At 55.2% G+C, this 22,861-nt stretch overlaps 3 protein-coding genes and 2 non-coding genes across 8 annotated transcripts; 1 reads left to right on the top strand and 4 right to left on the bottom strand.

Annotated features, from left to right (window-relative positions):
* Positions 1–154: 154 nt before the first annotated feature.
* PPAN (peter pan homolog) lies at positions 155–4,896 on the bottom strand. Its single transcript, NM_001204432.1, is given in 12 exon segments — positions 155–482; positions 560–717; positions 800–929; positions 995–1,073; positions 1,151–1,274; positions 1,377–1,484; positions 1,684–1,760; positions 2,864–3,034; positions 3,137–3,187; positions 3,387–3,488; positions 4,436–4,606; positions 4,695–4,896. Coding segments are annotated over 12 exon segments (1,398 nt in total). The 5' UTR covers positions 4,713–4,896; the 3' UTR covers positions 155–273.
* Positions 1,556–1,635, bottom strand: LOC118150383 (small nucleolar RNA U105B). The gene has a single exon (XR_004738490.3). It is a non-coding gene; the product is annotated as a small nucleolar RNA U105B (small nucleolar RNA).
* LOC118150375 (small nucleolar RNA SNORD105) lies at positions 3,257–3,341 on the bottom strand. The gene has a single exon (XR_004738482.1). It is a non-coding gene; the product is annotated as a small nucleolar RNA SNORD105 (small nucleolar RNA).
* Positions 4,897–5,882: 986 nt separating the features above from the next.
* On the top strand, positions 5,883–16,730 carry ANGPTL6 (angiopoietin like 6). 3 transcript variants are annotated; one of them, XM_054249942.2, is made up of 6 exons: positions 5,883–6,019; positions 12,833–13,424; positions 14,434–14,611; positions 15,173–15,360; positions 15,434–15,704; positions 16,289–16,730. In XM_054249942.2, exons 2-6 carry the CDS (start codon positions 12,843–12,845, stop codon positions 16,477–16,479), a joined length of 1,410 nt encoding a protein of 469 aa, XP_054105917.1. In that variant the 5' UTR covers positions 5,883–6,019; positions 12,833–12,842; the 3' UTR covers positions 16,480–16,730. The 3 variants fall into 3 exon arrangements, with proteins under 3 accessions (XP_054105917.1, XP_054105914.1, XP_054105916.1); XM_054249939.2 differs by having other exon boundaries at positions 15,122–15,360; XM_054249941.2 differs by lacking the exon at positions 5,883–6,019 and adding an exon at positions 12,131–12,198 and having other exon boundaries at positions 15,122–15,360.
* SHFL (shiftless antiviral inhibitor of ribosomal frameshifting) lies at positions 15,801–22,466 on the bottom strand. Of its 2 annotated transcripts, none has more exons than XM_054249944.2 (8): positions 22,335–22,466; positions 21,739–21,862; positions 21,493–21,542; positions 19,735–19,773; positions 19,279–19,428; positions 17,697–17,800; positions 17,420–17,574; positions 15,801–17,001 (listed from the first exon to the last, which is right to left on the bottom strand). In XM_054249944.2, exons 1-8 carry the CDS (start codon positions 22,353–22,355, stop codon positions 16,766–16,768), a joined length of 879 nt encoding a protein of 292 aa, XP_054105919.1. In that variant the 5' UTR covers positions 22,356–22,466; the 3' UTR covers positions 15,801–16,765. The 2 variants fall into 2 exon arrangements, with proteins under 2 accessions (XP_054105919.1, XP_054105920.1); XM_054249945.2 differs by having other exon boundaries at positions 17,420–17,466.
* Between the last annotated feature and the right edge of the window lie 395 nt (positions 22,467–22,861).

Here is a 22,861-nt window from a genome sequence, read left to right as displayed (position 1 = left end):
CACCACCCAACCCCATGCAAGAAGTGGGAGAGGGGAGGGACCCAGCTTCCAAGAGCAAACCAGGTGGAAGGGACTCCCAGGTGTCACCGGCCCAGGCCTCTCTGGGTTGCTTTGTAGGGCTCCAGGATCCCCCATCCCAAAAGCTGACGTGGACCCCTGGCCAGTTCAGTCCTTTATTGGAGTGGAAGGGTTGGGGACACAACTCCTTTATGGCGTCTCTCGGGCCCCAATCTGGGGCATTCAGTCTATCCACTGCTCCGACACGGCTCGGCCTCATGCTGCTCTCTTCTGTGGCCGGCCCCGTCCCCGTCCCCGTCCACGATGCCAGGAAACCCCCTTGGGCCCCAGCCTGCCCTGGGCCCCCTGGGGCTTGTCCTTGGGCAACTTCCAGTCACTAAAACGACCCTTGCCTCTGTCCGTTTCCCGCCGCTTCCAGCCCGGACACTTGGCTGGCTGTTTTGGCTTTGCCTCAGGGAACAGGTCTGCGGGGAAGAGACCATGTCAGGGCCCCAGAACAAGGACGGGCCCCGAGGACCCCACTGCAGACCCCACTCCATACCCTCACTGGGCGCCTCGCCAACCGCCTGGCGGAAATACTCTATGTCATCATCTTCCAGGTCATCATCAGACTTGCTCAACCACGGGCTCGGCCTCCCCGGGGCCACTTCGCGACTGCTCCCAACCTGTGCCTTCTTCATGCCCTCCAGGCTCTTCTCCCTGAAGGAGGGATTGGGTGGTGGTCAAGGTGGCTGCCCATCCCCAGGACCCCTGGCCTGGCACTGCCAAGCCCCACCCAGACCTGTGGGCCTCCCGCTGCTCCTGCTTGCGCTGCACGTTCTGGGCCTGCTGGGCCCGCCTCTGCGCCTTCAGCTGCAGCCTTTTCTCCTTTGCTTCCAGGATGGCCTGCAGTTCCTCCTCCGTCTTGCGCACTGAACAGGGAGATGCAGTCACCGAGAGTTGGGCGCAGCCCCCCACCCTTGGGCCCCGGCCTCACCAAAACTGTGGAACATCACTTTGCCCTCCCCGATGCCGTCCTGGACTTTGATGAGCCGCAGCGTCATCCTCGGGCCGATCTGGGGGTGATGACAGAGAAGTGTCAGCCCATTGTTGGGGCTCGGGGTCCCCAAGGGTCACCTTCCCTGGGCCTCACCTCAGTGAGCCGCACGGCGCTCTGTTGAGCCAGCATGTTGCCGCGGCCAGCGATGGCCTGGGGCAGCTCTGTGATGTTATGGTCACCGTCGGGCTCCGCCTCACTCTCCGACAGCCCTGCGCCCCTATGTGGGGAACACTCGCAGCTCAATGGGGAAGCTCAGACTCCTGGGCCCATTCTGGGGTCCCTGGGCTGCGGGTGGCCTCCTGCCCTATGCCCTTCTTACGTGGCCAGCAGCTCGCTGATGTCCTGCAGGCGGCTCATGTTGGGGAACTTCTCCTGAAGAAGCTTCTTCATCCCGCGACTCGCACCCACAGGAACAACCTTGATGCTACTGTGGGGACATGAGTGGATGACAAGGGGGTGGTCAGGGGTCTTGGGGCTTGCAGTCCACATCTTGCCTTCCCACAGTGTGTCAGGGCGTTTACTTAGAGACAGAGCAATCACAGAGTCTCAGCAAGAGTGCTGTCATCAGCCGCATGAAGAGGCCCCCATCCCGTACCCCCTCATCCCTTGCCTGCCAGGATGCTCACTAGTGGCGGAAGTCCAGCTCCTGGGAGTCAGGGTTGTAGTCAATGAGGAGGCAGCGCTTGATGGTGTTCAGGTTTACCTGGGAGGTGAGGAAGACCGCATGCTCCAGTAGACTCTTGGCAAAGTTTGGGGAAATGCGGGCTTCAGGGGATACATGCCCTGTTACACTGACTTTGGCACTGGCTAGAAATCTTGCTTCCAGCTTGCACCTGTGGTTTCAGCTATTCTGGAGGCTGAAGCTGGGGGACTGCCTGAGCCCAGGAGTTCAAAACCAGCCCAGGCAACATAGAGTGTGTCCATGTCTACAAAAAGTAGATGTAAAAACGAGCTGGGCATGGTGGTACATGCCTGCAGTCTCAGCTACTCAGGAGGCGGAGGCTGCAGGATTGCTTGCACCCAGGAGTTCAAGACCAACATAGGGAAACTGTCTCTTAAAAAAGTAAAGAAGAAATCCTGGTCCCACAGCCCACATTAGACTCCCTGATGACTGGTATCTTACCTAAGTCCCATCTGAGAGTCACTGGTGACAAGGATTAAGAGCTAGGACTCAGGAGCCAGACCAATTTGAAAATCCAGTCCTGCCCCCTGGAATCTAAACTCAGCATCTCTGCCAGCCTCAGTTGTGCTTTTTTTGGAGACAAGGTCTCGCTTTGTCACCCACGATGGAGTAGAGCGGTATGAACATGCCTCACTATAGCCTCCACCTCCTGGGCTCAGGTGATTCTCCCACCGCAGCCTCCATGTGCCACCACACCAGACTACTTTTTAAAAATCTACTTTTTGTAGACATGGGGTCTTACTATGTTGCCCAGGCTGATCTCAAACTCTTGGGCTCAAGCGATCCTCCTTCCTCGCCCTCCCAAAGTACTGGGATTACAGGCCTAAGCCACAGGACTGGGCCCTGCAGCTTTCCTCTGTAAAACAGGGCCACGAGAAGAGATGCTACACTCAACACACACAGAAAATAAAACTCTGTATGTCTTTCCACCTGCTGGACAAGGCGCAGCTCGCAGGGTGGGAGTGCTGGGGGCATCACTGGACACATGAGTGGGATTTAACCTCAGGACTCAGCAGACCCAGGAGCTGTCAGCCTCAGCACTAGGAGTAGTGAGCGAACCACCTGAGGGCCTGTGGCACCTCTTCCACTGCACTCACCCGTACCTGCCACCTCACTAGGCCCACCTTGTGCACGTTGATGGAAGGGAACAGGTTCTGGAACATGGTGGCCATGAGCTTCACATGCATGCCATGGGGGCCAAAGCTGTTGAGCACCAGGAGGGGCGGGTGGGCAAACTGCTGCTCGTGCATTCGGTGCCGGCGCAGCGAGGAGACCACGTCACGCACCAGTGAGTACTGCAGGGCAGGAGGAGGGGGTGATCATCAACCACACATGGCTGGAGCCACCCCCAAGTCCAGCTCCCGCCCACATGACTTTGTACCACCTCCCCCCCTCACCTTCTTGACCTGGAAGGTCAAGGTGGGGCCTCCTGGGAGGCGCATCAGCTTCTGCAGGGGAAAAAAAGATCAGTGAGGCTGGAGAGGTCTAGCAGAGGAGCCCGGGAGTAGGCACCTTTACCCAATCTCTTCTTCAGAGCGTTTACTTTGAAGCCAGAAATCACAGCAACTCAGAGGCATATGTGTTCATCATGAGAGATGGGGAAAGTGGGGGTCTGGGGGAGATGAGGGGGTGAGGGTGCCTACTCACAAAGTAGACACTGGTCTCGGTTTTGCTCAGGATCAGAAAGTGTGTGACCCCAAGGGGCCCAGCCACTGCCACGCAGTCCTTCAGTGAGTTCTTCTTACGAACCTAGAAATGACAAAGAGAAAAAAACAGCTTAGCCGGGCATAGTGGTTGCGTGCCTGTAGTTCCAGCTACTTGGGAGGCTGAGGCAGGAGAATCACTTGAACCGGGGAGGCGGAGGTTGCAATGAACCGAGATGTGGCCATTGCATTCCAGCCTGGGCAACAAGAGTGAAACTCCGTCTCAAAAAAAAAAAAAAGAAAAAACATAGCCATCCCTTATTGCAGTGACTATAAGCTGATACTGCAGATCCTGTTATGGTCTGTCTTGCACCTGACCCTTTCAACAAGCCCAGAAGAGCAAAAGGATCCTAGCGTTTACTTCAGAGTCAATTGGACATGGATTTCAGTTCTAACTGTCTCTTGCTCACAGTGCATCTTCCCATTTGACAGATGAGCGAACCAAGGCCCAGCAAGATTAAGTAACTAGCTTCAGGTACTGGGGAAAAGTCAGTTTCCAACCCTGCTTTGCTGTCTCCAGATTCTAGCCTTTTTTTTCCTCCTCGACATGGCCTGCCCCTGTCACCCAGGCTGAAGTAAAGTGGCATGATCCTGATTCACTGCAGCCTTATATTTCCTGGGCTCAAGGAATCCTCCAACCTCGGCCTCCCGAGTGGCTGGGACTACAGGCATGCACCACCATATCAGACTAAACGCTGGAATTACAGGCTGAGCCACCACGCCAGGCTCCAGATTCCAGTCTTATTTTTTTATATCACTTCTATTTGATATTAGAGACATTCCAGTTTTAACCGCCACCCTTAGGCTACTAACTATCCCGCAAGCTGTGCGCCCTCGCTCCAGCCCAGGAAAGCACTGAGGCAGAGATGATAATCCCCATGAGGGTCCCTTTCTCCAGCTGGGGAGACTGAGGCCTCCCATAGGGAGGCATTACTGCGGCCGCGAAGACGAAGCCCACGATGCGTGGAGACGGGCTAGGGGTGAGGTACAGACCTGCAGGCGGCTGGCAGTAAGCGGCTCCATGACCCGCCGCACGTCCAGTGCGAGCTGCCGGATGTTCTGACCCGCGCAGCCCCGCGTGAATACGAACGAGTGCGGGTTAGCGGCGTAGGCCTCGAGATTGTGGAGCTGCGCCTGGGCGCGCGCACGCTTCTGGTGCCGGGACTACGGCGGCGAAAAACAAACAGTGAGCACCGCGACCCGGACCGAGACCCCGCCTGTGCCCCCTGCCTCCCCAGCCACTGAGCCTTACCCTCCCTGACCGCCCCATACTGCTGTGTCCTCCGCGAGGGTTCTTCTGTCTGCCGATTCCGGCGCCGCGCAGCTCACTTCCGGCGCCTGAGAGGCCTCACGGAAATCGGCACGGCGTGGTGACGTCATCAGGCAGTCCTGCGCACTAGGCGGCCTCCGGGAGCGAGGAGGGGCAATCAGGTGGAGTGGTTGCTATGGAGACAGGGAGGCCTGTTTCTAGGGATACGGGGCGTGGCTACGAGGCTCCCGGCTGCAGAGAAACTGATCTGCCAGTTCGAATCCTGCTTCGGCCCATTTCCTCCAGCTGGGCTAAAACCACTTGCTGCATTCCGAGACTTCTAAAATATCCCAAAGTGAGGATGATAATGTCCTCCGGGCCCACGAATGAGGAGCGATCATGTATGCACAATGTGGGGCGCTCTGGCGCCAGGTACTTGGGGAGAAGCCACTAGAGGGAATAAGGACTGTGGCAATCATTCATTTTGATCCCGCAGCTCCTCTGGGCCAGCTGTCCTCCCCCGTCTGCAGACCCGCTGAAGGATGGAAACTCCACATCACCTTCTGGAAACTCAGGGCAAGGCGGGCGCTTCGTGAATAACTTGCCCCCTCCTTCTTTCCGTTCAAAGCCTCAGTCTTGGCCTCAGGCCTCTGGCTTCTTCCTCAAAACCTTGCAGTTGGGGGGACACCCCCTCCCTGCGCTGAACATTGCTCTCCTCTCCCCCATCGACCTCCTCTCCCTCCTCTCCCTCCTGGCTCTCTCCAGCACCCCAGTTCTTTCTCCTCTCCCCTGTATGTGTCTCTCTTCCCTCTCATCTTCTCCCTGTCTCTGTCATCAGTTGTCTCTTTCGTCATTTATAACTAAAGAAGTTTCCTTTCTCTGTGTCTGGCCCCATTCCCATTTCTTTCTTCTCCTCTGCCTCCCTATGTCTCTCCCAATTTCCCCATCTCGCCCTATCTCTGCCATCTCCCCATGTCTTTCCCATCTCCATCTGTCCGAGTCTGTCTTCTTCAGCCCTACTCTGTGACTTATGACGTTTACTCCCTCTCTACTGCCAATGGGGAAGCCAGAGGGGGCTGAGAGTGGGGCGGGGGGGGGCGAGGGGCCCAGCATGGGGGCCCCAGCTCAGGCCCAGAGCCCAGCCTGGCAGCCTCTCTCAGATCTGGGACGACTGTTTCCTCTTTCAACCCTGGAGTCCATTCGAGTTACTTGGGAACTCAGGACGGTGCAGACCAGGGGAAGGAGGCGGCTCTTCCAGCGTGTGGCTGGTTGTCGGTGGGGCCTTCGGACAGGTCTCGGACTCTGGGCCTGGGCTCTGCGGGCTCTACGTGAGTTTCTTTGTAACCCTGGGAAATGACTGCATGGTTACTTCTCACAGTTCCGTCCCTGTGTGATTTGACTTGTGTGAAAATATGACCGAGTGTGTGGGAGACCAATGGTGACCTCCCTGGTGTGGTGGATGGGTGTCTGGGTGTCACCTGTGTGTACCTGTTTTGTATCTGTGCATCACAGTGTGATCACAAGAACCAGGGTGTGGACAAATCTGACACACAGATAAAGACCCACTTAGGGCAAGGCTCAGTGGCTCACGCCCATAATCCCAGCACTGTGGGAGACTGAGGCGGGTGGATTACCTGAGGTCGGGAGTTTGAGACCAGCCTGGCCAACATGGAGAAACCCCGTTTCTACTAAAAGTACAAAAATTAGCTGGGTGTAGTGGCAGGCGCCTGTAATCTCACCTACTCTGGAGGCTGGGGCAGGATAGTCACTTGAACCCGGGAGGTAGAGGTTGCAGTGAGCTGAGATCGTGCCGTTGCACTCCAGCCTGGGTGAAAAGAGCAAAACTCCCTTTAAAAAGAAAATGGGAAATAAAGAAAAAGACCCACTCAGCCCACCCCATTTCCCTTTACATTGTGATGTATGTGTGACTGTATTTGGAACATACAGTTGTTGCCTGAACCTGTGTTATGTTTCCAGCTGTGTCTTTTATTTTTTTATCAGTGGGATATCCTCTATTTATGAAAGCATAATTTCAATGCAAAAGTCAAGCTTTATGGTTAGGATAGGTTCAGATCCAATCTGACAATGTTTAACACTAACTTTAACATGTTAAAGTTCTGATTCCTGAAAGTTTTTCTCACTTAATATATATTCCCTCTGGCTGGGTGCAGTAGTGGCTCACGCCTGTAATCCCAGCACTTTGGGAGGCTCAGGTGAGCGGATCATGAGGTCAGGAGTTTGATACCAGTCTGGCCAACGTGGTGAAACCTCATCACTACTAAAAACATAAAAATCAGCTGGCGTGGTGGCGGGTGCCTATAGTCCCAGCTACTCTGGAGGCTGAGGCAGGAGAATCACTTGAACCCAGAAGGTGGAGATTGCATTGAGCCAAGATCGTGCCACTGACTCCAGCCTGGGAGAGGGAGCAAAACTCCATCTCAAAAAAAAAAAAAAAAAAGGGCTGGGCAGTGGCTCACACCTGTTATCCCAACACTTTGGGAGGCTGAGGTGGGCAGATCACAGGGTCAGAAGCTCGAGACCAGCCTGACCAACGTAGTGAAACCCTGTCTGTACTGAAAAAAAAAAAAATACAAAAATTAGCCGGGTGTGGTGGTGGGCATCTGTAATCCCAGCCACTCGGGAGGCTGAGGTGGGAGAATCGCTTGAACCTGGGAGGCGGAGGTTGCAGTGAGCCAAGATCCAGCCATTTCACTCCAGTCTGGGCAACAGGGTGAGACTCTATCTCAAAAAAAAAAAGAAAAAGAAAAAAGAATACACTGTGGGCTGGGCGCCGTGGCTCACACCTGTAATCCCAGCACTTTGGGAGGCCAAGGCGGATGGATCACGAGGTCAAAAGATCAAGACCATCCTGGCCAACATGGTGATATCCCATCTCTACTAAAAATACAAAAATTAGCTGGGCATGGTGGCATGTGCTTGTAGTCCCATCAACTCAGGAGGCTGAGGCAGAAGAATTGCTTGAATCTGGGAGGTGGAGGTTGCAGTGAGCTGAGATCGCACCACTGCACTCCAGCCTGGCGCTTGGTGACCAAGTGAGACTCTGTCTCAAAAAAAAAAAAAAGACAATTCTTCAACCACAATTTAAAAATTTCCAGTGGCTGGATCACCTGAGGTCAGGAGTTCAAGACCAGCCTGACCAACATAGAGAAATCCTGTTTCTACTAAAAATACCAAAATAGGTGGGTGTGGTGGTGCATGCCTATAACCCCAGCTACTTGGGAGGCTGAAGCAAGAGAATTGCTTGAACCCAGGAGGCGGAGGTTGTGGTGAGCTGAGATCGTCCCATTGCACTCTAGCCTGGGCAAAAAGAGTGAAACTTTGTCTCAAAAAATGAATAAAGTAAAAATAAAAATGTCCAACTGTATCTTTTATACTTATTTTTTATTTTAATTAATTAATTAATTTTAAGATAGGAGTTTCACTCTTGTCCCCCAGGCTGGAGTGTGGTGGCTAGATCTCGGCTCACTGCATCCTCTGCCTCCTGGCTTCAAGCGATTCTCCTGCCTCAGCCTTCCGAGTAGCTGGGATTACTGGCCCATGCCACTATGCCTGGCTAATTTTTGTATTTTTAGTAGAGACAGAGTTTCACCATGTTGGCCAGGATGGTTTTGAACTCCTGACCTAGAGTGATCCACCTGCCTTGGCCTCCCAAAGTGCTGGGATTACAGGAATGAGCTACTGTACCTGGAGTTTTGCTGGGTGTTAATGTGTGTATGTGTGTGTGTGCGTGTTAATGTGTGTGCGCGCGCGTGTGCGTGTGTGTGTCTGTATCTTTGTGTCTGCTCTGTTATGTGCCCATATGTGTATGATTACTGTGGTATACATGTGTGAGTTTCTGAGTCAAGCTACCTCGGCTGGTTCTCATCCTGGTCTCTTTCCGGCTGTGTGACCACAGGCAAGTCACTCACCCTCTCTGAGCCTGTTTCCCTGCTGTAAAATGAGGCTACATACAGAGAAGCTACATACAAATGACATAAAAGGTGTGGAGAGTTTAGAGCCATACGCTACACACAGTGAGTCCCCAGTGACAGGCCTCATTCTATGTGTGGTGTGTGTGTCTGGGGCTGGGATCCCGCCTGGCTGCCCCAGGGCCTGCAGCCTCCCATGCTCTGGGCTCTGTAGTGGAGGGTGGTGGGGAAGGGGAGGGACATCCAGGACACTGACCTGTGTTATCAGGCTCTGGTTGCCTGGGCAGGGGGATCTGGCAACTCTGTCTCATTTCTCATTTGGGAAATGCTAAATATTTATAGTTTGGCCTCCTGGGCCCAGCATTTCAGCTCCACTCCCAGGCTCTGAGGGTTGGGGAGTGGTTACCAAGCCTCATCTCTCCTGTCCCAACATCCCCCGCCCCTGCACACACCCTTCTCTAGCTGAGAGGCTCCACTGGACCCTCGACTCTTCTTTGGACTTCTTGTGCGCCCTGTGAGCTTCGCTGGATTTAGGGTCTTGGGCGTGAGAGGTGAGAGGGTGGGAAGGTAGGTGGAGGTTAATTCTCACTGTCGGAAAACCCCAACCACAGCTTGGCTTGGGGCCCCCAGTCCATCCCGCCACCGCAGGCAGAGTGTGAAAGGCAGCTGGGGGCAGGGGGAAGTGTCAGTGATCAGAAGACAAAGAGAGGACCCCCCTGCTTGGAGTTCAAGTCCAGAAGTCAATGTGGCCGTCTCCAGCCCAGAACCCTGCTCCCACCTGACTCAGAGTAAAATCCAAGTCCTCCTCTAGGCCCACAAGACTCTTCACATGTTGCCCTGTCACCTCTCACCCACTCCTGCTTTCCCTCCTCACTCTGTTCCAGCTTCACAGACCTTTCTGTCATTTCTTTTTTTTTTTTTTTTTCAGTCTGTCTTTGTCACCCAGGCTGGAGTGCAGTGGCACGATCTCGGCTCACTGCAACCTCTGCCTCCTGAGTTCAAGCAATTCTCCCACCTCAGCCTCCTGAGTAGTATCTGGGATTATAGGCGTCTGCCATCACACCCAGCTAATTTTTGTATTTTTAGTAGAGACAGGGTTTCACCAAGTTGGCCAGGCTGGTCTTGAACTCCTGACCTCAGATGATCCTCCTGCCTTGGCCTCCCACAGTGCTGGGATTACAGGCGTGAGCCACCATGCCTGGCCCCTTTCTGCGATTTCTTGGGTCCAACCTTAGGGCCTTTGCACCTGCTGTTCCCTCTGCCTGGAATGTTCATCCTCTTCTTTCTCTTCCTTCTGGTCTTTCAGAAAGTGTCACTTATTCTTTATTTTAATTTTAATTTTTAGTAGAGATGGGGTTTCGCCATGTTGGCCAGGCTGGTCTCAAACTCCTGGGCTCAAGCAATCCTCCTGCCTTGGCTGGACTTCCAAAGTGCTGGAATTACAGGCGTGAGCCACTGTGCCCGGTCAAGTGTCTCTTCTTCTGTGAGGCCTTTCCTGACTCCTCTATTTTTATTTATTTATTTTTTCTGAGACAGAGTCTCTCTCTGTTGCCCAGGCTGGAGTGCAGTGGTGCGATCATGACTCACTGCAACCTCTACCTTCCAGGTTCATGCGATTCTTGTGCCTCAACCTCCTGAGTAGCTGGGACTATAGGTGCCTGCTGCCACGCCCGGCTTTTTGTATTTTCAGTAGAAACATGGTTTTGCCATGTTGGCCAAGCTGGTCTCAAACTCCTGACCTCAAGTGATCCTCCTGCCTCGGCCTCCCAAAGTGCTGGGATTACAGGTGTGAGCCACCGCACCTGGCCCTGACTACTCTATTAAATGTCCCCAAACCCAAGGACTGTCACCTCCTTTCCTGTTCCATTTTTCTCCTAAGCACCATCACCCTCTGACCTACCTACCGGCTGTTTGACTTATTTCTGTTCTCCCACCTTGAATTTCAGCTCCACAAGGGCAGACATTTTATCTATTTGGGTTAAGGCTGTGTCCTCATTGCCCAAAACGGCACCTGGCATAAAATAGGCACTTAAGGCATGCATGGTTGGATGAATAAGTGAGGCAATGCGTGTATGAGATGGAGACCCTCAGGATACGTGTTCGCACAGGCATCAGGAAGTATACGTTTAGGGCTGGTTGGGGCTGCTCACACCTGTAATTTCAGCACTTTGGGAGGCCAAGGTGGGAGGATCACTTGAGCCTAGGAGTTGGAGACCAGCCCGGGCAACATAGTGAGACCCCATCTCTACAAAAAAGTACCGGGGCATAGAGGTACACACCTGTAGTCCCAGCTACACAGGAGGCTGAGGCAGGAGGACTACTTGAGCACAGGAGTTGGAGGCTGCAGTGAACTATGACTGCTCCACTGCACTCTAGCCTGGGCAACAGAGCAAGCAAGTCTCTCTTTTTTTTTTTTTTTGAGATGGAGTCTCACTAGGTCTAGGTCGTCCAGGCTAGAGGGCAGTGGTACAGTCTCAGCTCACTGAAACCTCTACCTCCCAGGTTCAAGCCATTCTCCTGACTCAGCCTCCCGAGTAGCTGGCTTACAGGCATGCACCACGCTCAGCTAATTTTTTGTATTTTTAGTAGAGATGGGGTTTCATCATGTTGGCCAGGTCTCGATCTCCTGACCTCAGATGATCAGCCTGCCTTGGCCTCCCAAAGTGCTGGGATTACAGGCGTGAACCACCATGAGACCAGCCTGGCAAACATGGTGAAACCCCATCTCTACTGAAAATACAAAAGATGCTGGGCATGGCAGTGCGTGCCTGTAATCCCAGCTACTCGGGAGGCTGAGTCAAGAGAATAGTTTGAACCCGAGAGGGGAAGGTTGCAGTGAGCCAAGTTCACACCACTCCAGCCTGGCAACAGAGGGAGACTCCGTCTCAAAAAAATTCCAGCACTGGGATTAAAAAATCACAGGGCAGTGGAGAAATCCCATCTCTACTAAAAATACAAAATTAGCCGGGCGAGGTAGTGCACACCAGTAATCGCAGCTACTTGGGAGACTGAAGCAGGAGAATTGCTTGCACCCGGGAGGCAGAGGTTGTGGTGAGCCGTGATCGCACCCCTGCACTCCAGCCTGGGCGACAGAGTGAGACTCCGTCTCAAAAAAAAAAAGAGAAAAATGTTCCAGACTGCAAAAACAGCAGGAACAAAGGCCCAGAGGCTGCAACTTGCTTGGTGTGAGGAAGGGCGTGGGAGGTAGTGAGGGCAGGAGGGGATAGGCCAGATAGCGCAAGTTTTTATGGGCCATGGAAAGATTTGGGCTTTTTCTCTAAAGGAGGTGGGAGCCAAGGAGGATTCTGGGCAGAGGAGGGAAGGAGGGAGGGATGTGAACTGACTCGGATGTTCACCGCCGCCCTCTGGCGGCTGTCGTGGGTAGTAGACCTGGGGTTGAGGATGGAAGTTCAGAGAGCAGGGAGACAGCTGCTGTCAGGAAATCCAGATGGTGTCTTGAGCTGGGAATTCAGGGAGGGTGTGGGGGGAGGGGGGAGCAGTGGGGACGTGGAGGAATTCGGGGTCTAAACAGAAGAGCAGACAGGCCTGGCTGATGGATTGGATCTGCTGGGGTTTTGGTATGAGGACGTGGAAGATGGGGTTTCCAGTATGCGACGGATAGGAAGACAGTGAGACGTTTCGGTCACTCCTCACCTCGTTGCACCCCGCTCCCTTTGCTTTTTTTTTTTTTTAGATGGAGTTTCGCTCTTGTTGCCCAGGCTGGAGTGCAGTGGTGCGATCTTGGCTCACTGCAACCTCCGCCTCCCTGGTTCAAGCGATTCTCCTGCCTCAGCCTCCCGAGTAGCTGGGACTACAGGCATGCACCAACATGCCCAGCTAATTTTTGTATTTTAGTCGAGACGGGGTTTCGCCGTCTTGGCCAGTATGCTCTCAATCTCTCGATCTCGCGATCCGCCCGCCTCGGCCTCCCCAACTGCTGGGATTACAGGCGTGAGCCACCGCGCCCGGCCTCGCTCGTCTAATGAATGAATGAATACATGAGACCCGTTATCCTGCGGGGCTCCAGGAGCTCGGTGTTGAAGCCCGAGTGGGATCACCTTGAAGCCCTCAGCCGCTGCGGGAATGAGATGGTGACGGGAATTATGGGCCAGGGACACCGCGGGTGTAGACGGCCGCATCCCCGCGTGGAAGCGGAGGGGTCTGGCCAGGCCCCAGCACCTGGTCTTCCTCGCGTTCCTCTTCTGCCTGCAGGTCGGCCGCCATGGGGACGCCCTGGTGGCGCGCGCTGCAGCTGCTGCTCCTGCTGGGCGCGTCATGGGCGCGGGCTGGCGCCCCGCGCTGCACCTACACCTTCGTGCTGCCCCCGCAGAAGTTCACGGGCGCCGTGTGCTGGAGCGGCCCCGTGTCCGCGCGGGCGACGTCGGAGGCCGCCAACGCCAGCGAGCTGGCGGCGCTGCGCTTGCGCGTCGGCCGCCACGAGGAGCTGCTGCACGAACTGCAAAGGCTGGCGGCGGCTGACGGCGCAGTGGCCGGCGAGGTGCGCGCGCTGCGCAAGGAGAGCCGCGGCCTGAGCGCGCGCCTGGGGCAGCTGCGCGCGCAGCTGCAGCACGAGGCGGGGCTCGAGGCGGGACCCGGGGCGGCCCAGGGGGCGGAGCCTGCCGCGGCGCTGGCGCTGCTCGGGGAGCGCGTGCTCAACGCGTCCGCCGAGGCTCAGCGCGCCGCCGCCCGCTTCCACCAGCTGGACGTCAAGTTCCGCGAGCTGGCGCAGCTCGTCACCCAGCAGAGCGACCTCATCTCCCGCCTGGAGCGCCTGTGCCCGGGGGGCGTGGGCGGGCGGCAGCAGGTAACCTCGCAGCCTCCCGGGATAGCAGCATCGTCTGTGAAATCGGCCTTTTGCAACCCCACGATCTCTTATCCGCGGTTCTGAAATCTGCAAAACCCTGAAAATCGGATTCCTACTCGCCCCCTCTCGTAACGTGTTTGGGTCAAAAAGTGACTGGTGGCTATTTATAGCCTTTACTTATCCACTTAATGTGAATAGTCATAGGATCCTATAATTAAGCATATTATCACGTAAAGAGCAAAAACCCCTTTAGGGGTGTTATGTATGTTCCATACACACATGCATATACATAACCCTCCCTGAATCTAAATCCAGCCGTGTTGTTCTGAATTCTGGAACGTGTCTGGGTCTGGGTTTGGGATAAGAGATTGTTGCGCTGTGACAGTCCCTGACTTACAGGGTGGGTGGGAGGAGTCAAGTTGGATATTGTTGGATGTGTTCTTACTATACAGAGAAGGAGGCTGGGGCACAGATCAGGAGGACAAACACCGGATATTTAAGCCTAGATCTGTCTGCACTTTATTCTTTTATTTTATTTTTGAGATGGATTCTCGTTCTGTCTCACAGGCTGGAGTGCAGTGGCACGATCTCAGCTCACTGCAACCTCCACCTCTCAGGTTCAAGCAACTCTCCTACTTTAGCCTTCCAAGTAGCTGGGATTACAGGCGCATGCCACCACATCCAGCTAATTTTTTTGTATTTTTTGTAGAGACAGGGTTTCACCATGTTGGTCAGACTGGTCTCAAACTCCTGACCTCAGGTGATCCGCCCACCTCAGCCTCCCAAAATGCTGGGATTACAGGTATGAGCCACTTCGGCTGGCCTGTCTGCACTTTAAAGCCGAGTTGTTTAGCCTTTGGGGAGGATCATTCCTAGGACTGGAACACCCCACTGCCAGATGTCACATCATTTGGGAACTGGGAGATTTGTCCACCATCCCTGCCCCTGAGACCAGGCCTCCTGGCCTGACAGTTAGTGCAATTACACCTGACTTTCTCTGTTACCTTAGGTTCTGCCCCCACCACCACTGGTACCTGTGGTTCCAGTCAGTCTTGTGGGTAGTACCAATGACAGCAGGAGGCTGGACTCAGCCCCAGAGCCCCGGAGAGACCAAATCCTGAGACAGCAGGAGCCCCTGCCTTCTCTCATGCCTGCAGTTCACCCTGCTGTCCCTACCGAGCCTGCGGGTAAGTTGACAGCAGAGCTGAGGAACTGTGGGTAGAGGGAAATTGAGGAGTCAGGATTTTAGTGGTAGATTTCTCTCATTGTGAGAGGACTGGAATAAATAATACTCTTATTCTGATTTTTAAAAAGACCAAACTTCTTACTAAGGAGTGAAAAGGAAGAGGGACTCTTATTTTAGTGAGGCAATGGTAGATTTAGCACTGCTACTTTGGTAAGTGTTTGAGCTGGTTCAGAGTACTATGTTCAGGACTTATATTCCGGTGAGGAGACCATTAAAAAACCAGGGTTTAAGAATTCCAGACTTGCCATTTCCTCTGGTTAGAGACAAGGGACCCAGAGTCCTAGGTAAGGAAATGGCTATTGAGGCTTGGATTCTGGTGAGAAAATGGGAGAGGCAGGCCTCTTATTGTGGTGAGGACATGGGAGAGGCAGGACTCTTTGGTAGAAAAGTTGGAGAGGCAGGACTCTTATTCTGGTGAGAGGACCTGTGAGAATCTCAACTCTTGCTCCAGGAAGGGACTGGTCAGCCCAGACTGTGCCTCCCCATATCGCTGTGCCTACAGGCCCATGGCAGGATTGTGCAGAGGCCCGAGAGGCAGGGCATGAACAGAGCGGAGTGTATGAACTGCGAGTGGGCCGACACGTGGTGTCAGTATGGTGTGAGCAGCAGCTGGAGGGTGGAGGCTGGACTGTGATCCAGCGGAGGCAGGATGGTTCGGTCAACTTCTTCACTACCTGGCAGCACTACAAGGTGGGCACAGGCGGGCAGAGGCAGGGCAGGGGAGGGAGCCTCTTCTGGCCTCCTGACTTTCCTGCCCTTCCAGGTGGGCTTTGGTCAGCCAGATGGAGAATACTGGCTGGGCCTTGAACCTGTGTATCAGCTGACCAGCCGTGAAGACCATGAGCTGCTGGTGCTCCTGGAGGACTGGGGAGGCCGTAGAGCACGTGCCCACTATGATGGCTTCTCCCTGGAACCCGAGAGTGACCACTACCGCCTGCGGCTTGGCCAATACCATGGTGATGCTGGAGATTCTCTTTCTTGGCATCACGACAAGCCCTTCAGCACCATGGATAGGGATCGAGACTCCTATTCTGGTAAGGAGAACTCTTATTCTGGTGGGAGGATAGGGGAGACGGGACTCCTGTTTTGGTGTGGGAATAAAAGGAGATGGGATAGGTAAGACGCCCCTCTTTAAGTATTAAGATAAGCAAGCTTTTATTCTGTCAAGAGAACAAGGGACAGTACTTTTATTCTGGTGAGGGGACAGGGAGCCTACATTCCTTCTCTGATGAGGCAAAAAAAAAAAAAAGGAATCAAGACTCCTGTTTGGGTGAAGGGCAGAGGGTGAAGGCTAGTACTCTTATTCTAGAAAGGAAGTAGATAATTACTTTCTTTTATTTGATAAAGGAATAAGCAGTAGACTCCTAGTTTGCAGAGAAGGTGGGAAAGATGTGACTTGTACTTTGGTAAGGAGATAGGGAAGGAATTAAGGCTATTACTCTGAAGAAAATCGGGGAGCCAGGGCTCCTATTTTGCTGAGGAGATGGAAGATCAGGGCTTGTATTGAATAAGAATAGGAGGGGCCAGGGGATGCCTGGCAAAAGCCTTACACTGTGAGGTGCAGATAGAGGCTTTTATTCTGATAAGGGGACATGGACTCTCTCTCTCTCTCCCCTAGGTAACTGTGCCCTGTACCAGCGGGGAGGCTGGTGGTACCATGCCTGCGCCCACTCCAACCTCAATGGTGTGTGGCACCGTGGTGGCCACTACCGAAGCCGCTACCAGGATGGTGTCTACTGGGCTGAGTTTCATGGCGGGGCATACTCTCTCAGGAAGGCCACCATGCTCATCCGGCCCCTGAGGCTGTGACTCTGTTCCTCTGTCCCCTAGGCCCCAGGGGACATTGGTCAGCAGGAGCCCAAGTTGTCCTGGCCACACTTTCTTTGTGGCTCAGTGCCAATGGGTCCCACGGAACTTCCCCTCCGTGGATCTGTGACCCTGGGTGCTGCAAATGGGACCCAGGAATCCCCCCCTGCCAATATCTCGGCCCCAGATGGCTCCCCAAGGTCATTCATATCTCGGTTTGAGCTCGTATCTTATAATAACACAAAGTAGCCACAGACCGTGTCTGGTTTGTGTCTGCACCTGGCAGGGGTCACTCCCTGGGCCTGCCCTCCTCTTCCTCCACCTCCTCCTCCTCCTCCTCCTCCTCCTCTTTCAGGTCCTCCAGGATGAGGTTGTCCAGGTCTTCCAGGAGGCCCCCCTGGCTCAAGCAGGTGGCCACAGTGGAGCCACTGCTGATGTGAGGGTTGCTGGGGTGGAGCACTTTGGGCAGGTGGTTCTGCTTCCGGCTCTTGGGGTGAGCACAGGACGTCCCAGGCACGTGGGGCTCTAGGGAGGGAAAGGTGTTGCTGGCATGGGGTTTGAGGTCCTGGGAGAGTCTGAGGAGGAGGGGGCTGAGGCCATTCGGGGCTATAGGGAGGAGCTGAGGCCACAAGATACGGGGAACAGAGTGACCAGACATTCAGAGGTGTTGAAGATACAGGAGACCCAGGGACATGGGGAGTCACCTGAGACTACAGGGGACAAAACAGGGGCCCCAAACCCAGAGACCATGGGGGCAGAGGCCATAGGGACCCTCAGGTATGGACCCTCAGAGCCTCGTGGGCAAGAGCACGGAGACTGGGGGGCCACCTAGAAGCAGTGGCTGCTGCCGTGGGAGATGAAGTGGACTGAATGGAGATTTGGGGACTTAAAGGGACAGAAGGGGATGAAGACTGCCCAGGCTGTTAGGGGAGAAGAGCCTCACCTCGACGGTTGTAGCAGTCAGCAGCTGAGCAGGAGTGAGTGTGGGTGCTGCGGCGATCCGTGTCCCGGTCCCAGCGCGGGGGGAGGATCCGTGTTGGATACACGGGGAAGCCGCACCCGTAGCAGGGAGACGGGGACCCCATCTGTGCCCAGCCCCTGGGGGCGGGCAGGGCTGTGAGGGTCCGAGGGCGAGGCTGGGCCAGGGTGGGGCCAGGGCAGGGAGGGGCAGGGCTGGGGTGGGGTAGGGCTGAAGGGGAGCTGGGGGTCAGCGCCCTCACCGGAAGTTGTGCCGACACTTCGGGCAGTGGAACTCAGCCAGGCCCCACATCTTGTCGGCTGGCACTGGCTCGTAGCGCTTCCGGCATTTCCGGCACCGGGATACCTGGTGGTGGTGGGGAGGCGGGTGTGGAGAGGGGACCAAGGGTTGTTAGAGGGTCAGGGGTAACTGTGCTGCATCGGCTGGCCTGAGCTTGACCAAGGCAACTCAATCAGCGACTTTATATCCATAGCTTGATATTGACCATGGTGGGAATATTTACACCATGGAAATTGGCAAACACTACACATCTCGGCTTTCTGCCTCTTTTGCAAGACTTAAGCATTGAACAGAAGCAAACTACTGGTCAGGAGGTTCAGAGGCCAGATTCGGGGCCGTGTTTTTGAGGTCAAATTTGGTTTCTTTCTTTTTTTCTTTTTCCTTTTTTTTTTTTAAGAGACAGAGTCTTGCTCTGTCACCCAGGCTGGAATGCAGTGTTCTGATCATGGCTCACTGCAGTCTCAACCTCCCAGGCTCAAACAAGCCTCACACCTCAGCCTCCTGAGGAGTTGGGACCACAGGCACACACCACCACTCCCAGCTAATTAAAAATTTTTTTTGCCAGGTGCAGTGGCTCATGCCTGTAATCTTAGCACTTTGGGAGACTGAGGCAGTAGACTGCTTGAGCCCAGGAGTTTGAGACCACTTGGGCAACATGGCAAAACCCCATCTCCACACACACACATACAAATATAAAAATTAGCCAAGTATGATGGTGCAGGCCTGCAGTCCCAGCTACTTGGGAGGCTGAGGTGGGAGGATCACCTGAGCCCAGGAGGTGGAGGCTGCAGTGAGCTATGATCACACTGCTGTACTCCAGCCTGGGTGACAGAGTGAGACTCCATCTCTTAAAATTTTTTTTTTTCTTTTCTCGCCCTGTCACCCAGGCTGGAGTGTAGTGGTGCAATCTCGGCTCACTGCAACCTTCGCCTCCCAGGTTTAAGCTCTTCTTCTGCCTCAGCCTTCTGAGTATCTGGGATTACAGGTGCCCACCACCAGGCTTGGTTACTTTTTGTATGTTTTAGTAGAGACAGGGTTTCACCATCTTGAACAGGCGGGTCTTGAACTCCCGACCTCATGATCCACCCACCTTGGCCTCCCAAAGTGCTGGGATTACAGGTGTGAGCCACGGCACCTGGCCCAAAAAATTTTTCTTTGGAGACAAGGTCTTGCTCTATCACCCAGGCTGGTCTCCAACTCCTGGGTTCAAGCAGTCCTCCCTGCTTAGCCTCCTAAAGCACTGAGATTGCAGCCACGAGCCACTGCACCTGGTCAAGGTTGATTTCTGTAGTAGCTGTTCAACTGTGGGGTCAGGGGTCAGGCTTTGGGGTAAGGGGTTATTGGGCTTCTCACGTTGAAGGTCAGAAGTCCAGTCCTGGGCCAGGGGTTGGGATCAGAGATCAGGGCTGCGCTCTGAGTTTGGAGGTCAGAGATTGGGCTCTCAGTGATTGAAGCCCATTAGGTCAGAGGTACAGTCACTGAGGATGGGAGTTGGGAGTGGAGTTCAGGACAGTCAAAGTCAAGGTTAAGTTGTGGGTCATCACCTCCTTCCGCTGGGGCACGCGGCGCCACCAGACGTGGTCGCAGGAGGAGCAGGCGAACTGCCGGTCCACAGCGGGGATAAGGTCGTCCTGGGCCCGTTGAAACATGCGTAGGTTGGCTTCTGTCAGCGGCAGGAGGGAGGTCGCCACTGCCTGTGGAATGGGGCAGGAATGGGGCAGGTGGGGATGAGGCGGGGGTGGGGTCACCCTTTTTCTTCTTCTTTTAATTTTTTTTTGAGATGGAGTTTTGCTCTTTTGCCAGGCTGGAGTGCAGTGGCGCGACCTCCCCCTGGGGTCACCCCTTCTGTACCAACATAAACATCAGCCCTTCTCTCCCTACAGAGGGGTCTTCCTCCTGCCCCAGTGAATATCTCCCCTCCTTTCCTAATGGACATGCTTCTGTGCCTGCAGATGTCCTCCTCCCCACTTCCCCATCCCTAGCCACAGCCACCAACTCACCTCAATGTCCCGGTCCTGTTTCATATCTTCTGGTGGGTCCTGGGTGGAGATAGCAGGGGCAGAAATGGGGGATGGGGCTCAGGCCTCTTTCCATCTGTTTGCTGGGGTAGAGGCCTGGCTACAAGGAAAATGGGGTGCCCCTAACTCGCCAGGAACTCACAGAGCACTGCCCACTTACTGAGAGCCAGGTGTGTGGTCTCAGTTGTCCTCATAACAGCCCTGAGAAGTGGGCACACCTGTGACATTATTGCTGCACTGGAGAAACTGAGGCTTAGTGGAGGACTTGCCTGAGTGAAGCCAGCCTGACTCCCATACTCACTTCCTGCCTGCAAATGCTACATGCTTGTTGGTGTTGTGATGCATCACCCCTTTGACGCCACACTGTGCCAGAGATAAGTGGTGGGAATCTGGGTTGAGATTCAGGTTTGAATCCTAACTCTATCACTTCCAGTTGTGGGGACTTGGGCAAGCCACTCCCTGCCCCCTGGGTTCCCACTGACTGACAGGCATGTCAGAGCTCAGGCTCTGACTCCAGGTGGCCAGGGTTCAAATCTCAGCTGCCACCTGCTTGCCTCGAGAACCTGGCAAGTGACTTAAGCCTCAGTTTCTTTGTCTATGAAATGGGGATGATAAATAATAGGACCTGTCTCCTGGGTCACTGTGGTGATGAAATAAATCAATTCCTGGAGTCTCGCCATGTGGGAAGTACTCAATCAATGCTACCCTCTGTTATTGTTATTATTATTTTATTTTTGAGATGGAGTTTTTTGCTCTTGTCGCCCAGGCTGGAGAGCAATGGCACGATCTCGGCTCACTGCAACCTCCGCCTCTCGGATTCAAGTGATTCTCCTGCCTCAGCCTCCCAAGTAGCTGTGATTGCAGGCATGCACCACCACACCCAGCTAATTTTTTGTGTTTTTAGCAGATACGGGGTTTCACCATGTTAGCCAGGCTAATCTCGAACTCCTGACGTCAAGTGATCTGCCTGCCTCTACCTCCCAAAGTGCTGGGATTACAGGCATGAGCCACTGCACCCGGCCCCTCTGCTATATTTTTATCATACTTTTACATGTGTAAATGTGGACTATGATGCATATTTTATTATACTCTTTTACAGCCCTACACTGAGCCTTTCAGGCAGATGAAATCCACAGCGTTCCCATCACCAAAGCTCTCCAAGAAGCAAAGTAGCCGCGTTGAACCTGTGCTTCAAAACCATTCATTCATTCATTCATTCACTCACTCACTCACTCACTCAACACAAGGGTTCCATTTCCCCACCTCTCTCTCCTCCCCAATCCCCTGCTCATCGCAGCCTTTTTAGGGACTGCCACTAACAACCCTTCCCCACTTCCAGTCTTTGCTCATACCATTCCCTCCCCCACCCCAAGACCCCTGGCTTCCCCTCCTAGGGCTCACTACACCCCATCCTTTAAGACGTGGTACCTCCTCCTCCAGGAAGCCTTCTCTGACCTCTGGGGCTCCCCTACCATGGCAATAATCCTGGCTCCTTTCATTGCCTAGTTTCATGGCTCTCTCTCTCCCATTGAATACAATCAGCACATAATGAGCGCCTACTGTTTGCAGGCTCCCTGGTCTCGCAAACGATGGAGAGGTGAAAAAGTGAGTAAGATTGGGCATGAGTTGCAGACGACAATGCCTGGTCCCTGCTGTTTCAGAGGAGGGTCCCCATGAACGGGTCGGGCCCCCTCTTGCTCTCCCTCCCGTGACCCAGTCCTTTGAGAGGGGAAGGGTTACCTGGGCATCCAGGCCGTTACTCAGTTCTTGGCCATCTTTTTGCTTTACCCCTGCGGGGAGAGTGCGCATAAGGGAAGGGCCTTTGAAGGGTCTGTGGGAGTTCCAGGCCACCCAGAACCGCGACGCAGAGCCTCCCCCAAGCTGGGATCTCCAGGGGAGGTGATCTCAACGCCTCTCCCTACACCACGCCCCCTCGGCGATCCCACGCGCGGTCCCCGCACCAGGCCCGGGCCCCCTCAGCCTCACCGTACACGATGGAGCGCCCCACTCCCGTGTGGTCGCTGCCGAATTTCCTCATCAGAGCCCCCGCCTTCTTGGAGGATACCTTCCCATGAAACTTCTCCCGGAGGCGCCGGACGCTCTTCTCCAGCTGGGATGGGGACACGGGGGCTCCGCTGGGGGAAGGGGACGCGCGATCTTCCCTCCCCCATTACTAGGCACCGTTCTCCCGGCCTGAACTTGACCCTTGGTTTTGGCCTCCGCCGCCCCCCCCCCATCCCTCTACGGCATTTCCTGGAAAAAGCCAAAGTCCCCACAGGGCGTTGGGGGAGGGCGCGGGCCGGGGCGAGCGTCCCAGCCTAAGGTGGGGGGTCGGCCAGGTTATCTCTGGCCTCTGACCTTTGACCCTGCAGCCCCCGCTTTTCCTCAGGGAGGCCTCATTTTGCTCTGGGGAAACGTGGGAGTCACTTTCCTTTTCAAGGGGGGCGAGCGCAAGGCAGGGGTAAGGATCTGGGGTTCTAGGATGGGGGTCCCCAGGAACTGCGAAGCCCCTTCCGCGCCTCCTGGCCGCTCCTCGGGCTCTGTCGCGGCTCCCCCCCGGACCAGCCGTAGCCATCTCCTACCTCCACACCTTCCTGAGACATGGTGGCGGCGGCGCAGGTCCCCGCGAGGGTCCGCACTGCGCGGCTCAGCCGCCCCCCTACCTGGGCGCGCCCGTCGGTCCAGCAGCCGCGCAGGGCAGGGGGCGGTGCCTCGGGGCCGGCTCCGCCCTTCCTCCCCGGCCCCTGTTTCGCTTTCGGTTCGGGGGGGACCGGGCGCGCTGGCTCCGCCCTGGCTCCGCCTTTGCTCTTGCGCCCCAAACCCAGGCGGGAGCCCCGGGTCTGCACCCTGCGGCGGAGCGCGCAGACCTCGGGCGGGGGAGGCGGCGCGGCCTCTGCAGTCGGTCACATGTCCCCACGCTGCGCGGGGTCCGCGTCTTCACGTCCCTCGTGGGGGCGGGGCTGCATCGGAAGGCCGCGGCGAAGCCCCGCGCCCCCCCACCCAGCGCGCGCTCCCCCAGTCCATCACCCTCCTCTGTCCTCCCTCCTCCCCCGGGAATCTGGAGCTTCTGAGGACCTGGGCCCTTTTCCTGCCCTGAGTCTCTGTCCCG

The sequence above is a fragment of the Callithrix jacchus genome, chromosome 22 (assembly GCF_049354715.1).
Source record: "Callithrix jacchus isolate 240 chromosome 22, calJac240_pri, whole genome shotgun sequence".
NCBI classification, from domain to species: Eukaryota; Metazoa; Chordata; class Mammalia; order Primates; family Cebidae; genus Callithrix; species Callithrix jacchus.
The sequence above is the reverse complement of the archived record's forward strand: the minus strand, read 5'-3'. Positions and strand labels throughout refer to the sequence as shown.

What these genes read in the sequence shown, in the direction of transcription:
- ANGPTL6 (XM_054249939.2), top strand. Translation starts at nt 12,843, where the DNA reads ATGGGGACGCCCTGGTGGCGCGCGCTGCAGCTGCTGCTCCTGCTGGGC. An exon ending in GCGTGGGCGGGCGGCAGCAG is followed by an intron (nt 13,425 to 14,433) that starts GTAACCTCGCAG and finishes CTGTTACCTTAG; the next exon opens with GTTCTGCCCCCACCACCACT. An exon ending in CTACCTGGCAGCACTACAAG is followed by an intron (nt 15,361 to 15,433) that starts GTGGGCACAGGC and finishes CTGCCCTTCCAG; the next exon opens with GTGGGCTTTGGTCAGCCAGA.
- SHFL (XM_054249944.2), bottom strand. Translation starts at nt 22,355, where the DNA reads ATGTCTCAGGAAGGTGTGGAG. An exon ending in GGGGCGCTCCATCGTGTACG is followed by an intron (nt 21,543 to 21,738) that starts GTGAGGCTGAGG and finishes CTCTCCCCGCAG; the next exon opens with GGGTAAAGCAAAAAGATGGC. An exon ending in TGACTGCTACAACCGTCGAG is followed by an intron (nt 17,002 to 17,419) that starts GTGAGGCTCTTC and finishes TTCCCTCCCTAG; the next exon opens with AGCCCCACGTGCCTGGGACG.